Consider the following 14,633-nt stretch of genomic DNA (forward strand, 5'->3'; position numbering starts at 1 on the left):
ACGCTGGGGCACGCAGCGTTTGCTCCAGTTCCTCTGATCGAGAGAAGACCCTGGCCATGGAAACTGGGCAAACATTGCCCTCTGGCTCTCCTGGCCAGGTAGGAGCAGCCTCCAGAACACTGGCTCTTTGTGCTGAATGTGCTCAGAGGTGCAGGTGGCTGATTCCTTTGTTTCAGCAAAGGGTGCCTGGGCAATATGCTTGGAAAAAGACACTGTTTGGAATAACGCACTTTCGGCTAAACGTTATTACATCATGCTAATTAAAGCTCTTTACTGAGGATGGGAACGCACACGTGCCTGGTGGTCTGCCGCTGCAAGGGTCTGTATTAGATTCCCAAGTAGGAGAAAAGTTACCATTCCGAGAATGAAATCTGATCTGCATTCTTAAACCGGATTTGAACACTTTTCAAGTACACGGTTGGCATTTACTCACCTCTAAAGTGCCCTGATTTCAGCCTAGGACCTGAAGTGAAAGTACTTTGAAAGCAACCAGATGGAACCATTTTTTTAAACTCACCTCACTTAGAATATTTACCATGTGTTGCACCAGAGCAGTGATGACCCCAGGCAATGAAACGGCAGCTGGAAACTTAGTCATTTGAGCATGAAGCTGACTTCTGCCAACACCCTTCACCCAGGGAAATTTCTAAACTCAGAGAATTCTCATTCAGCAGTAAGACATAAATGTTATATTGCTGCTACACTATTAATATCACGACCTCTGATTTTATTGATCATATGTAGCTCTCATGAAATTTGCTGAAGCCAAAATTTCCGTTAAGCAGATCCTATTTTCCTAGTAATTTCCATTATTTTTCACGTATTTCTGTGCAGGGAAATAAAAATCCCTTCATAAGCTTGTAAATTCTGTCTCGCTCACCTAGTATGGAGTGGGAGCTGAATGACTCCCTGTCCAGAGAATAAATGAATGGAAGTGTTCGGTAGATTTGTGACACGTTGGATATCACAGGTGGTCAGTGGTATTCTTATAATTTCTGACAACTGACAACTCTTTATAATTTCCCCTGGCTTTTGTTTATTTCAGGTGGTCAGAAGTTCTCAAACGTTAATCCCTTCCTCCTCCGGGCAGTGGTTCTTAGACCGGAGTATGCATCAGAATGACCTGATTAACCCGGGATCTGCATTGTTACCAACTTGTCTGATTGGGGGGTGGGTGGCCCATGGACCGCATTTTGAGAAATGCTATCTTTAAGTCTGGTGTTTGTGTAAATGTTACAATATTTTATTTTACCACCTGGAGCTCCCATTAATAAGTGGATACCGGGGCCTGAAAGGGGCTCTGGGTTACAGAAGGTAAACGATCAGTCCTCAGTTTGGTCAATTCAAAATATGACACAAAATAAGGGTCACTAGAATCTCAGACCCTCCCCCTCCCCCACCAAAATGTGGTTTCATTGTCTCTTCCATCAAAATATATGCAGAATCTGACCTTTTTCTTTAACCTCCACTACTGCCCCCTAGGCCCAAGGCACCATCATCTCGACCCTGAACTATCAGCTCCTTGATAATTTCTCTGCTTCCATCCTTGTCCCCGCTTCAGCCTGCTCCTAACAGGACAGCCAGACTGACCCAGGCACTCATGTGCTCAGTATCCCTCAGTGGCTTCTCCTGTCATAAGTGGGCAAGCTGGAGTCTCACAACGGCCTGTGAGATCCCGCACGCTCTGGCCCATGATGTCAGGAACCTCAGCTTCTGCTGTCCTTCCCGCTTCGTTTCCCCACACTGGCTTCCTCCACTCTTAGGGGCATGCACCTGCCTCAGGGCTGTGACCCCGCTGTCCCCTTTGCTCCCAGCCAGCTACCTGCACAGCCTGCTCATTCACCTCCTCCAGACTTTTCTTCTAATGCTACCTCCCCACTGAGGCCTTCCCGGGCCATCTGCAAGGACATCATGACTCCCTGCTGTCCTCCCCTAGCCCTCATTACTCCCTTTCTGCTTTATTTTTATTCTTCATACCTTTCGGCATCTAATTATATATATTGTTACTCATTTATCTTACACAGTCACTGTATCCCCCCCCCTTTTAGGAGGCAACCCCATAAGGCTAAGGGTTTTTTGGGGGGGCTCATTGTTGAATGCTCAGGGTCCAGAAGAATCCCTGTCCACAGGGAGCAGTTAATAAGTACTTGAGGAATGAATAGATGGATCCACTATCTTCTACTTTACTCTTCTTCTCACCTTGTATAAGTCATATGTATCCTCCAGGTGTGACTCTAATTCCATTTTGGACCACAGTTGTTCTCTCTGCTTTCCTATGGCCCAATCCGGCATCATTTACATCAATTTCCCTCTGTCATTTGTTTGGCTTTGTTCCTCTTCCTGGTGAGACGTGGGTCCTGTTCCAGGACCCCTTGGTTTCTTTTTTCTTACTATGTCGTCTTTCTCCTCATCCGCTTCTGTTCCAGCTTAGCCAACTCAGTCCTCAGCTTTACTCTTACAGTTTTCAAGTCCCTGCCCTATTGTTCCCCAACCAATATAATAAGATGCTATTTGCTGTGAGCAAGAAAACAACTGTGGATGTCCCGTATATTGCATAACCTAACATCAAGGGAGACACAGTGAAAATGAAGTGTGTCCTGAGGAACGAGGGAGGGAGAGAAGAGGAGAGAAAAACCTGTTTGGGGCCCCCGGGCTAATTCTTTGGCTATATCATTTATGAGGAGCCTGAGGCGTTTCCTTGAGGCTGTTCCTGAGAATTCTGCCAACTATGAAAATAGAAATTTAGTATTTAGTGAAATTAGACCACTCTTTAGGACATACAAGTGATTGTTCATGAGAGGTTATGGGTTAGCAGTCTTTAACCATATTTATTCAAATTCCTATTCAATGTCTCCACCGTTGATTCATATTATTGATTTTTTGGGTCATATATCATGCTCAGGATGACACGGTGTGAGGGCAGAATCCACAAATGACGATGGAGCAGCATAACATGTAATCCAGGCATATAATTACCTGGTAATGAATGTCCTCTCATTAACGAAGATCCACGAAGAGTGCTGATGAGCCATGACAGTCCTCATTTCCCCTTTTCTGAAGTCATCTGAGGATACCCTAAGACATTAGAATAATATTACTGGTATATTCGTGTGATGCATTCAGAAATGAGTTTCTGACTTAAATTGAAATGCTTTGTCATGTCCCTAGCGTGTAAACGTATTTCAGGAAAATTTTTAAGTAGTGTTTCATACATGGGCATGAGGGTTGGGTTGGGGAGGGAAGGGAAGGAAAGAGCCTTCTTTTTTTTTTTTTCCCTGTGCCATGGATCTTATACTCTGTATGTGAGCCACTTTATAGATGTTATCGTGTTTAATCCTCAGACCATCCCAGCAAGGTGTGGGTATTCTTACCTGTATTTCTGACACTTTGTAAGTAATGGGACAGATCATTTGAAGCAAAGTCTAAATGTCTTTAAGACCTCTACTTTTTGCTTTTCACCAACATTGTTTTTGCATTTCAGAAAGGTTATACAGATTAAAATCTTTGATTTCCTATCAGTTGGTCTGTTCTAAGATTCTTTTCAAAGACTTTTTCTATATCTAAGGGAATTAAAATGAGGATAAGTCAGATGTCCTCCAAAATGTTCAATGGTAAGAAACTAAGCTCAGAGTTCAGAGTTGTAACTACAACTTGCTTTGAGTGAGTTTCCAAATGGCAGCCTCTAAACCTTCGTTTCATAATTGTTCACAAAGTGACTTGTTTGAGAACAAGTAATAATGTGTTCTTTGCTCTCGCCCCCACTCCCCCCATATAAGTTTTCAGAGGTTTAGGTGTTTTCCTCTGTTTTTCTTACTCGATATGTGCTTTTGAGAAAAATCCATTTTATCTCTCATGATATACTTCCCATTTAATATTGAAAATTATATTCTTCACGTAATTTAAGGCAAATAAGTAGTAATAGAAGAGGAACATATGATTTAATTAAAACAATCTCTAAAGAAAAATGGGCATAAAGAGGCATATGAAAAAATACTAAATGAACCAGAAATATATAACTTGACATACGGTCTTCCTCTTGGTAATGAATTTGAGAGGCGGACAGCTATGCAATAGAGAGATAGGGAGAGAGAAAGGCAGACAGGATAGAGTGATATTTCTAAGAAAGTACGATACAAACCACAATGCTGGCCCATGATAAATGCAAATGATTTGCAAATTTGTAAGTGAAACCCTGGATCAAAATTGTGCTGAAAATCACTTTCCAGTGGGTGGCCATATTAGCTACGCTTTTGGTAATGAATGTATCCAGTATGGCTAAATTTGGCATAACTCCTGTTAGAAATACGATTTCTGAATTTTTAGTATTTGATTTGGAATCACTCTAGGGATTTTTTTTTTCATTTTTCGATTTATCCACAGTTCTGATACTACCAGGTTTTAGTGATGCAGAAGTTATCTTCCTGTTTTATCTTTCTATAAATGCACAGATGTGCTCAGGATGTTTGAAAGTGCTGTTTCTTGGTGCGAAGGTTACTTTTTATTGAGAAGTATAAAAAGGAGGGGAAAAAAAGGAGAAACTGTATAAGGAACTTTGCCTGGCTTGGAATGATGTTTCTGAAGCCTTGCTGGTTTTATATTTTATAGTAAAATTTCCAGAAATTTATGAAAAAATATTAGATGTCTTGCTGTTATCATATTTTTAAAGAGAATTTCCAGAGACTTGTGAAAAAAATTTTCAGTCGGTTTTGAACTTCTGCTTCCTTAGCAATTCAGTGTTATTTTCTTTAAGAAGATATTAAATTCCCAAAGGCTTCTACAATCCCCAAAAAAGACATTTTATAATCATTGAAATGTTTTGTCAACGTGGGAATACAAGATAGCTAAAGTAGAGAAGAAATCCTAGGGCAACGTTTGGAGATGTGCAGAAAAGAGGAAAATGCACTATGTAAACCGAAAAACTCCAGAATCACTGTCCCAAGGCAAGGAAGGATTGCCCAATTTGGTAAGTCTGTTTTTACAGTATTTCTAGGACGAGTTCTCTCCTATATGAGTCTGTGCAAGGGAAGACATTTCTTCTATTGCAGCCACCCATCCCAAATTGGCTGAACCCTGCCCCAGTCCTGCAAACACAATTTTAAGTTTCCAGGCAGCTAAAATCAAGCTCTGACTCGCAAGTGTTGATTAAGTGTAACGTAACATCCTTCAAGTCTCCTTCAGGCTCTGGAAACCGTGGTCAGACATGAAAAACATCCTCCTTTATGTCTTCATCTAAATGGCATTAGGGTGTGACCAGAGATTTTAAGTATAATATTTTCTAGTCATTCCGTTTTGCCGAATTAAATATTTAATTACTATTGATTCAAGCCTATAGAATCATAGGGGATATCACCAGGATAAAAAGTTAGGCTAGAGAGAAATGTTTAATTTTTTATTTAAAAAAAGAGGGGGAGGGACTTCCTCCTTTTACTTCCAAATTAGCTTAGTTTGGTTGGAGTAAGGTGTTTAGAAGGAATTGCTTGTCCTCTTTCTCCAGGAGAATAGCAATTCCCCCCACCCCATCACCCAAAGGAAGGAAAAAGGAAAAAGAAAGGAAAGCTGTTTTCACAAAATCCCTGATGCATAGTCTTCTTATAGCACGTTATTTGAAACTATATAATCTATTTGAAAGCTATGAGCACATCTGGCCCGGCAGATTGTAACAGTCTCTAAACTGAGTGCTTGGCTAATTTCCCTTTATGCTTTTAGCATTCTGACCATCACATCATCTTCTTGTTCACAAACCTTCCTGGGATCTCATTCTTAGCAAATACCATCCAAGTTTCCCAACCTGACATTCAGGTTTTCTGCAATTCCACCAACACTTACTTTTCCAACCTGAAAATTGAAGCTTTTCTCAAATACCAGGCCTACTAGTCTAATGGATCTCAAAGCACTGAGTCTCTTCTCACCAGTTAGTTACCTCACATGAGAGGGCCCTCATCACCAGAGGCTGAGGTCCAGATTTCTGCTTCTTCCTCGTCTCTGCTCAAGTGGGACCTTATCAAGTCTCCCCATAGCCTATTATCTGCACCTGCTGTGATGCCATTTTCTGCTTTCCACCTTCTACTGTCGTTCTTGATTTATACCTTACTGCTTTTCCTACTCATATCTTCTTGCTCAAAGACTGGTGCTCGTCTAGTTGGGCATATATCCTCTTTGATAGCTCATCACCGGAAGGGGGTCTCAAGGAGGACTCACACTGGAAGGGACGGAGCTTAGCCAACCAGGCAGATTCACTCTGTGTAGGTCAGAAGTCACATGGGTGTTTTAGGCTGCCTTGGGACAAAAACGTAGCATGTTCCATGAGTCCAACCAATCCCAGTTACTCATTCATAGGATTTGGTCTGGGGGGTTTGGTTCTACAGCCCTTGCTCTTGCTTCTAAAACCGGAGTTTTGCCCCTAGGCTTTGTCATTCTAATCACCCACAAAAAGGGTTACTGTTGCCCCCTAGTGAGAATCCCCCAGTGGTGACCTCACTGTCCAAACACTACCTTCTCCTGGATCCCGATTATTTACCATCTATCCTTTTAATTTGCCCCTCCCTGTACCTCCCCTCCCACATTCCAGTGGCCTATGTCTTGCCAAATGGTTCATTTTCTTTCCTCATTTTCTCGGCCTCTTAGCAGCATTTGACAAGGTTGATTGTTTCCTGCATTTGAAACCCTTTCTTTTCTTGAGGTTTTCAGACAAAGCAGTAACCACAACAACTTGCCTTATTGTTTTGTTTTGTTTTGTTTTGTTGCTGTTTCACAGGTCTCAACATTTTAGTTTCCTCTCTGGAGTACTCTGTACAATCATGGGATGCTGGTTGGTTCTACTAGTCCATCCTCAGCTATGTCTTCTTCCGTGTTTGCGCTTTCTCCCAGGTAACTGAATCCATCTCTAGCCCAATCTCTCTGCTGAACTCCAGACTCCCAGACTCATGTCGGTATCTACTTAATCTCTACTTGAACGTCTAACAGGCATCTCCATATCAATCAACATGGCCAAGACATGGCCACAGACTTTCTTCTGTTTCCAGAATTCCCTCCTCCACAATTCTTTCCCATTTACTCAATTAGGCACCATAACTAAGACTCAGTTTTATTTTTTCCTCTTTCATTATAACCAGATTCCAATCCAAAAGTAAATCCTACTGACTGTACCTCCAATATGTCACCTGAACCTCAAAAGCTTTTATTTCCAATGCTACCACCCTGAGCCAAGTCATCATCGTCATCTTTCTCCTGGATTTCTGCATCAGCCTCATGACTAGTTTCCCAGCATCCACGTTGTGACTAGTATTCTATTGCGCACACAGCATCTAGGGTGATTAAAGACTGAACAAACGTCATCATCCCATGATTAAACACTTGCAATGACTTCCAAGAATGAACTAGAATAAAATATAGCTTCCTTATGATGACCCACAAAATCCAGTCAATCTCTTGAGTATTCATTCCCTTATTTTCCCCATGGATTACATTTCATCTATGTTGGGGATTTTTGCTGGTTTTCAGTCACTCCCTAAGCTCATTCCCATTTTAGAGATTTATACTTGTTGCTCCTCCTGGGAGCACCCTGCCCTGAGCCTTTCACATCTATTTCCCATCCTGCCAATCTCAGGCCAAGTATCTCTTCTCTCAAAGGCTTTCCCTAAGCAAGTCTCAGTCAGCCACTACCACATGATTTCCATGTAGGTACGTGACAGCATCTGAAAGGATCTCATCTATTTCCATGTCTGTCCTCCCCAAGCACAACACGAACTGCTTTGGATCAGGGCTTTTTGTATTTACCTGTGTTCATCCAGCTCTTAGAATTTTGCCAGGAACATGGAAGGAATTCAATTAATATTTGCTGAGTGGCTGACTAAATGTAAAGTTGCAGATGTGCCTGAAGGATTTATTGTTAGTTATAAAGTTTTCTTGATTTCATAGTTAACATGATAGATTTGCTGAGACTAGAAGTTGGGTATATATTGAACTGAAGAATCACCAATGGAAGGTTCTTACAATCACAAAGTGCCATTGACAGTAATGGGCTGAAAGCCATTGCAAGAGCTTTCTGGTTAACTCCCTATTTGTATTTATAAGAAAATAGCTCAGGTATCATTAAAGATCCCAAAACATTACTGTGGAATTATATTGTCAACCTGTGAGCTACGCTGAAGCAAGTCAGAAGATTTCAGATGTGATTAAAGGATTTCAGAAACACTTACATTATTTTCTGACCTTAGGAAGGAAGCCTAAGTTAAAAGGAATTTATGGAAGAAAATAAAAACAGGATAAAATTCTTGTTCATGGGCAATATACGCTAATTGAACAGGAAATAATATTGACTATATAAGCAGTCCAAATATCCGAAAGGTAAAAATGTAATTTGATCAAAGTCTCATTTGATTATTAATTATCAAGGTGAGAAATAGATCTGTGAGTTCAAACAGTTTCCCCTCTCCCATTAACCATGATTCATAGCAATTTAAAACCTGGTAGGACCTTTGTGAATATCTTCTAAATTATAGAGATTTGGTAGATTTAAGGGTCAGTGCTAGTTTCCTCAAAAGGCTTAAGAGAAGGACAACAGAGGTCATGATATGCAGGGATGAGGATTTATGAAAAAAGGAAAAATGATAATTCTAGAAGCCTAGAGGTCTTATGTTGGACATTCGCAATTAGTTTGGTAGAACATAATAAACTATGCCTTGAGGAGGAAGGTAGTTGTTACAAATCTATGTACTTAACTGGAAGGGTAAACCATATAAGCTCTCTGGTCCTGAGGCCAGAGTTTATTGACTTAGGCTGTGTATGAAATAAGATTATTATTCAGTAAGTTCGGTTATTTGTTTTTTCATTTTGTTCAGATTGAACAGAGCTCATGAGATAAGAAATCAGACAGGTCAGCAATCCAGTCCTGGAGAAATAAATAGTCCCAGAAGTACCAGGTAGGTCTGAGCTCAGATAGGCCTCAGTGGCTCAGCGGGGAAGGGCAGAGACAAGGAAAGGAGACTCGGTCTAAGCAGGCAGACGAGCTCAGGAGCCTGAGAAGGGCAGGATCAGACAGCACCAGCTCACTGAGACCTGAGCCCAGCAGAGAGCATCCGTGCTTGGCCTCCCCCCGCTCTGTATCCTGCCTAGACGGGAGCTTGCCTGGACTGGCCAGTTACCAGAAGGAGGCCAGAAGATGTGAGGAGAACCCCGGCCCTGATGAACTCAAATGGGCCAGTCACCTAAAGTACCTTCCTGTGCCCTCTCATGGATTAAATGGTTACTTGTTTAAGAGAGGAAACTTGGTTCACTCCTTCGTGTAGTTAACAAAGGGTTCATGAGCTCCCTCTCTGGGCCTGCTCCTGGTGCTAGTCCCAGAAGGGTAGCCTCTCTCTGGATCGGCAGCCCCTTATTCCTGGGGCCACTGGGTGCATGGGGTGTCAAAAGAGTCATAATTTCACAACGAACTGAAAGAAAACAGGTGCTAACGTCCCAAGATTTCCCAGCCGAAGAGAATTTCTCCTGCCTCTGAACTCACCCAGTGAAATATCTGCAGCTTTCTCATGATTTGCTGCATTCTCTCTCTGACTATATTTTACTTTACTGAATTTAACTGTTCCTTTTGAGTAGGATTATTGCTTATTTCATTTCTGTACTTCCCAGAGTGAGTGTATGGATGCAAGTATATAGGGAAAAACATATGTAAAAGAATGAATATATTCAATATATAGGGAGATATATTAAAATATTAACCATAAAACTGTGAGCCATGAAATTATGAGTGATAATTATTTTCTTCTTGATTTGATATGTTCTTTCTAAATCATACACAATGAACATATCTTACATAACACAAACCATAAAGGTTACTAAAAAAAATAAAGAATGGAAAATAACACATTGGAATAGCAAATGTATATTTAAATTATGAAGTAAGATTATATTCAGGGCTGTACACATGTGGTTTTTGTTTTTTTTTTTAATATTGTTTTGGCCTGAAGAAGCAATGGAAAGTTACAAATATGTATTCAGCTCCAAAATAGAGATGTTTCCTCTAAGCTCTGACCAGGAACCTTGAAGTTGAGAAGAGCAGATCTGTATACAATTATATGACTTCAAGGAACTGAGAGAAAAAAAACATCGGTAATTCCACCCATTATCGAATTCTTAGTAAAACAGGAAAAGAATCCAGAGAAGTGTGGTTTCTGGGAAACATCTGGCTCCACATTTTTCTAAAGAATTTGCCTCATTCACAAAGATGGTAAAAGTGGGAAACCGGTATATAAAAACTACCACTTTATTAAGTGATATGTGTTGCAATTGGGAAATGTTTGTTTTGAGATGCAAATAAAAATGTCTTACAGTGCTTGACTTTAAGACAGGACCGGACAGGATATAGCTCAAACACCCAGACGTGTCACTCCCGCTAGTCCCAGTGGAACCCCATGTGAAATGTCACCCTTTGCTATTCTAGTGCGTACTGACAGGGCACTAACGCCGTGGCTGGATTCTCCCCAGAGCGTCCTCAGGGGACAGAAGCTGTAGCAGAAGCACTCGAGCTTGCAGCCACCTCAGGACTTGAGGCATCTTGCCACCACTCAGTCTGGGAGGGAGCCGCTCAGTCTGCCAAAGGCATCTTCTGGAACTGCTGCTGTGGTCTAGCCCAAGGATTCTCTGCTTCATCTAGTTTTCAAGAGGAAATTCTCAACTTGACTTCCCAGGGACTGTGAATCATTTTTCTTGTTTGTGTGTTGGCTGCAGAGGGAGCACTTTCTGCTTTTGAGCCCCATTTGCCAGGCTCTGGGATGATGACGGAGAATTGGTCCTTCGGTCATCCCGGCGACTAAGATTGCACTGTCATCACTTAAAAAGGAGACACCTTCACATTCAACTACTGAAAGCAGCAGCATTTGTCCGCTACTTGAACTGAGGTTATGAAGTGATGAAATCATTATATCTGATAGCTTTGAAAGACATAGATGGATTTCTGCAACAAAACCTAACCCTCTCTAACACTAGACTTCAGGGCAAAGAGAGAATACTCAGAAGTTCTTTCTCAGAGGTTGTGTTTCTGATTGACCTACATTTAAAAATCTAAACTTTTAAAAAAAATATTTAATTCCAGCATAGTTAATATATGGTATAATATTAGTTTCAGGTGTACAATATAGTGATTGAACATTTCCAGACAATACCCGATGCTCATCACAGCAAGTGCTCTCCTTAATCCCTATCACCTAGTTAACCCATCCCCCCACCCACCTCCCCTCTGGTAACCATCAGTTCTCTATAGCTAAGAATCTGTTTCTTGGTTTGCCTCTCTCTCCCTCCGCCCTCCTTTGTTTGTTTTGTTTCTTAAATTCCACACATGAGGGAAATCATGGTATTTGTCTTTCTCAGACTCACCTATTTTATTTAGCATAATACTCTCTAGCTCCATCCATGTCATTGCAAATGGCAAGATAAAAATCAAACTTTTATAGGAAGCCCATGTATCTCTAATAATCCCAAATTCCCTATCTTCAATGAATCTGTACAAGTAAATTGATGGTTAGTGTTAGATTTCTATTTCAATGAAAAGTATAGGATGCTTCTTAATTTAGGAAGTTAAAAGTTAAAACAAGTATCAAATATGAAACTTTGAATTACATATTTAAAAAACATGTTACATATGTGTTACACTATTTCCAATATAATTGGGAAAGTTAATTTTTTCTTAATCATTGCTGGTTATCTCTCTCTCGATGGAACAAAGCATTTAATAGTTTATCGTAAAACATATACACATTAGAAATAGTAGAGAAATATATGTATGCTAAAAGAGAATTTAACTACAAAGACTTAACACATTTATGTGGTTAGATAAATTAATCTCAAATTAATCTCAGGTATGGTTAAGTAGATTTATCTCAATTGGGGCTACTGTTTGTTGTGTAGACATACACCATTAAGAAGTATTATATAACTTGGTTTAAGAAGTTCCAACCATATCTGTTCAGCATAAAGGAATATTTCATCTTTGAAGAACAGTTAGTGACTACTGATACTGTAATTTATTCTAAATGGATGAGATTATTTTATAAATTTTTAGCTATAAACACTAAACACAATAAAACCCCATAGGACAATAACATAGTAAAGTTCAGTTTGGTTGGCTTTAGAATTCTATCCACAAATATCTAGTCAATATCCAATTATAAGTATACTGGAGAATTTCAAATCTGCAGTTTGAAATAAGAATCCATTAAAACAATGATGATATTAAGCTAGGATCAACTGTAAACCATTTAAATATATATTAATGACGTGAAAAGATAAAACGTTGTCAATGAGAATACTTTGCTAGTCAAAACTTCTAAGTTTGTTCCCTCCTCAAATTTATCAACATTAATAAAACTAACAGCAACATTAACAAAAGTGCCCTTTAAATAAAGTTTCATAAAGTAAGGTCACTTCCCTATACTTTAAGTTCAGAGGTAAAGACCAACAAAACACGGTATCGTTCTTGTATGTTTCTTGTCCATAAACACAAATGAAAGTCTGTAACACTTCAACACAAACAATACACAGTCATGGACTACATGGTCTATTTTATCAAAGTTGTTCAAGGGCCATCTGTCTTATAAAACTAAATGTCATGCATTCCACAATATGGGGTTGTGTGTAACTCTCCTACTACAAAATTATATTTTCTGTTTAGAAATAACAAGTTAATATGAATGTGACTTTTCCAAAGTAAAAGTGATTGAGTAATAATTTTGCATTTGTCACTTTATGTACTCTGTTCGAAAAGTAGCAAGAAGCCAGATAATTTCACTGCCATTCATAGAGGTGATGTTTTGCCCATTTGCCATCTGCTCACATCCTAGACCCACTTTCCGGAAACCAGTCTACCTTTACCACCTTCACACGGTCTGGTCTCCCCAGCTTAGCTCACCCTCTCTGATCTGGCCCTTTTGGTGGAGCTTATTTCTTAATGCTAACTGGAGGTACCACTTACAGAATTCTTGCTATAAGTCTTTAATTCCTATCAAAGCCCCAATGGCATATCTTGGTATGCCAACTGAGGCTCGCTTAGGTGAAGTAACTTGCTAAGGGACACACCAGTAAGTGGCAAAGCCAGGATTTGAACTTAGGGCTCTCCTGCTTCAGAACTGGTATCCTTAACTCATGGACTCCCATTTAATTATTTATAGTCATTCATTGTTCAGTGAAGTGTTAATATCAGAAATCCTCTTCAATTTTTAGGGGGATATGCCTCTGTAGCTTTGTGGAAATAAATAAAAGTTTAGCAGAACCCTCACTTAAAAGTACTTTCAAGCCCGCTGATTCAAGAAAAGGGGGCTGTCACGCAGGAGCTAGTACTTGGTGAGGGTAAGTGCAATTTCAGATAAAGCGCTCATTGAGCTATTTCCCTTGAGGAAAGGGAGAGAAGGGCTTCAGTGGCCACACTTACCTCCAAGCCCTTCCCTCCTCCCCACATGCTTACCTTGGTCAGGAATGGGTATTCTGGAAACCATCAAAAGGAAAAGCCATGTCCGGGTTTCAGGCTGCACACAACTCAACTTGGCTGCCCATGAATTCTGCTTTCTAATAACTTGTCCTCAACCTGACCTCAGGGGGTGGATGAAAGGGGTTCTTTTCCCTACCCCCATTTTTCACCTGTGATTCACACTGGGGCCAGGAGAAGCCTTTGTACCTGAGTTACTGAGCTGAACTTGCTCCGGAGAGTCTGTTTCCCCGCGCTCGGTCACAAATTACCAATTGCGACTGTCAGGAAAAGGCAGGGCTCACTCACCTGCCGCTGAGGTCGGAGCCAAGTGCGGAGGAGGGGCGGCTCGAGGCTCTGCGCCTGGCAGTGCCCCTCCGCACGATCAAGCCCAAGGAGCTGTTAATTATTACCCCTGTTCGCCGGAGCAGGGAAGTGTTAGAAACCTGAGCCACTCCCTGTGCCTCGGTGCATGTTGGGACTGTTTACTTTCTTTCTTAGCAGCAGCTGATAGGAACCCTCCTTTGCTCTCTGACACACATCTTGAGACGTGAATGGACATTAACCACGGAATTGGACTGACTCTAAAACTGACTTCTACTCTCTATCCAGATTACGGATGAGTAGTTCATAAGATATGATGCTACCTAGGAATGAATGCCACTATTCACGTCTTCCTTTTTAAAATGTGGTCTTTGAATTAGAAATGTCTAATTTTCTTTCCTTTGTCCTTATGCCGCCTCCTTTCCCTGCCAGCACCTTTTCACCCAGAGCAGTGATTCTCACATCTCAGGGCACCCCAGAACCACTGTGTAACTTGCTGAACCTGCATACCTCTGGGCCTCAGCACCCAAGAGACTCTGATCTAGGAGGTCTGGGGTAGGCTGCAGGCATCTGTATTTTTATAAGCTCCAAAGAAGAATCCGGTAGACATCAAAGTTTGAAAACTATTGTAATGAAGTACAAAAGAGGAATTGGATAACAATTTAGTTGTTAACTGACTGAATTGAATTTGGGGACTTTGCTCTTCCTCAATACCTCCAGTTTCAAAAAGGGCCCCATAGACTTAGAGACCCTCAAATGACAGAGGCTGTGGGAATACAAAGTGCTTTTGTTTGCGTGCGCGCTTGCGCGTGCGCGCGCGCGCACACACACACACACACACACTCTCGCACCCGCT

General features: G+C 40.9%; 1 protein-coding gene across 1 annotated transcript in view; it reads right to left on the bottom strand.

Moving 5' to 3' along the window:
- RASSF6 (Ras association domain family member 6) overlaps window positions 1-13,842 on the bottom strand; it is a 44,147-nt gene extending 30,305 nt beyond the window's left edge. The window contains exons 1-2 of the mRNA XM_032398246.1: window positions 13,763-13,842; window positions 2,977-3,075 (exon numbers count right to left, since the gene is read on the bottom strand). Coding sequence (XP_032254137.1) covers window positions 2,977-3,044 — 68 coding nt within the window. The 5' untranslated portion in view covers window positions 3,045-3,075; window positions 13,763-13,842. The remainder of the gene's footprint in view (window positions 1-2,976; window positions 3,076-13,762) is intronic.
- Between the last annotated feature and the right edge of the window lie 791 nt (window positions 13,843-14,633).

Source organism: Phoca vitulina, unplaced genomic scaffold (assembly GCF_004348235.1).
Source record: "Phoca vitulina isolate PV1807 unplaced genomic scaffold, GSC_HSeal_1.0 scaffold3, whole genome shotgun sequence".
NCBI lineage: Eukaryota > Metazoa > Chordata > Mammalia > Carnivora > Phocidae > Phoca > Phoca vitulina.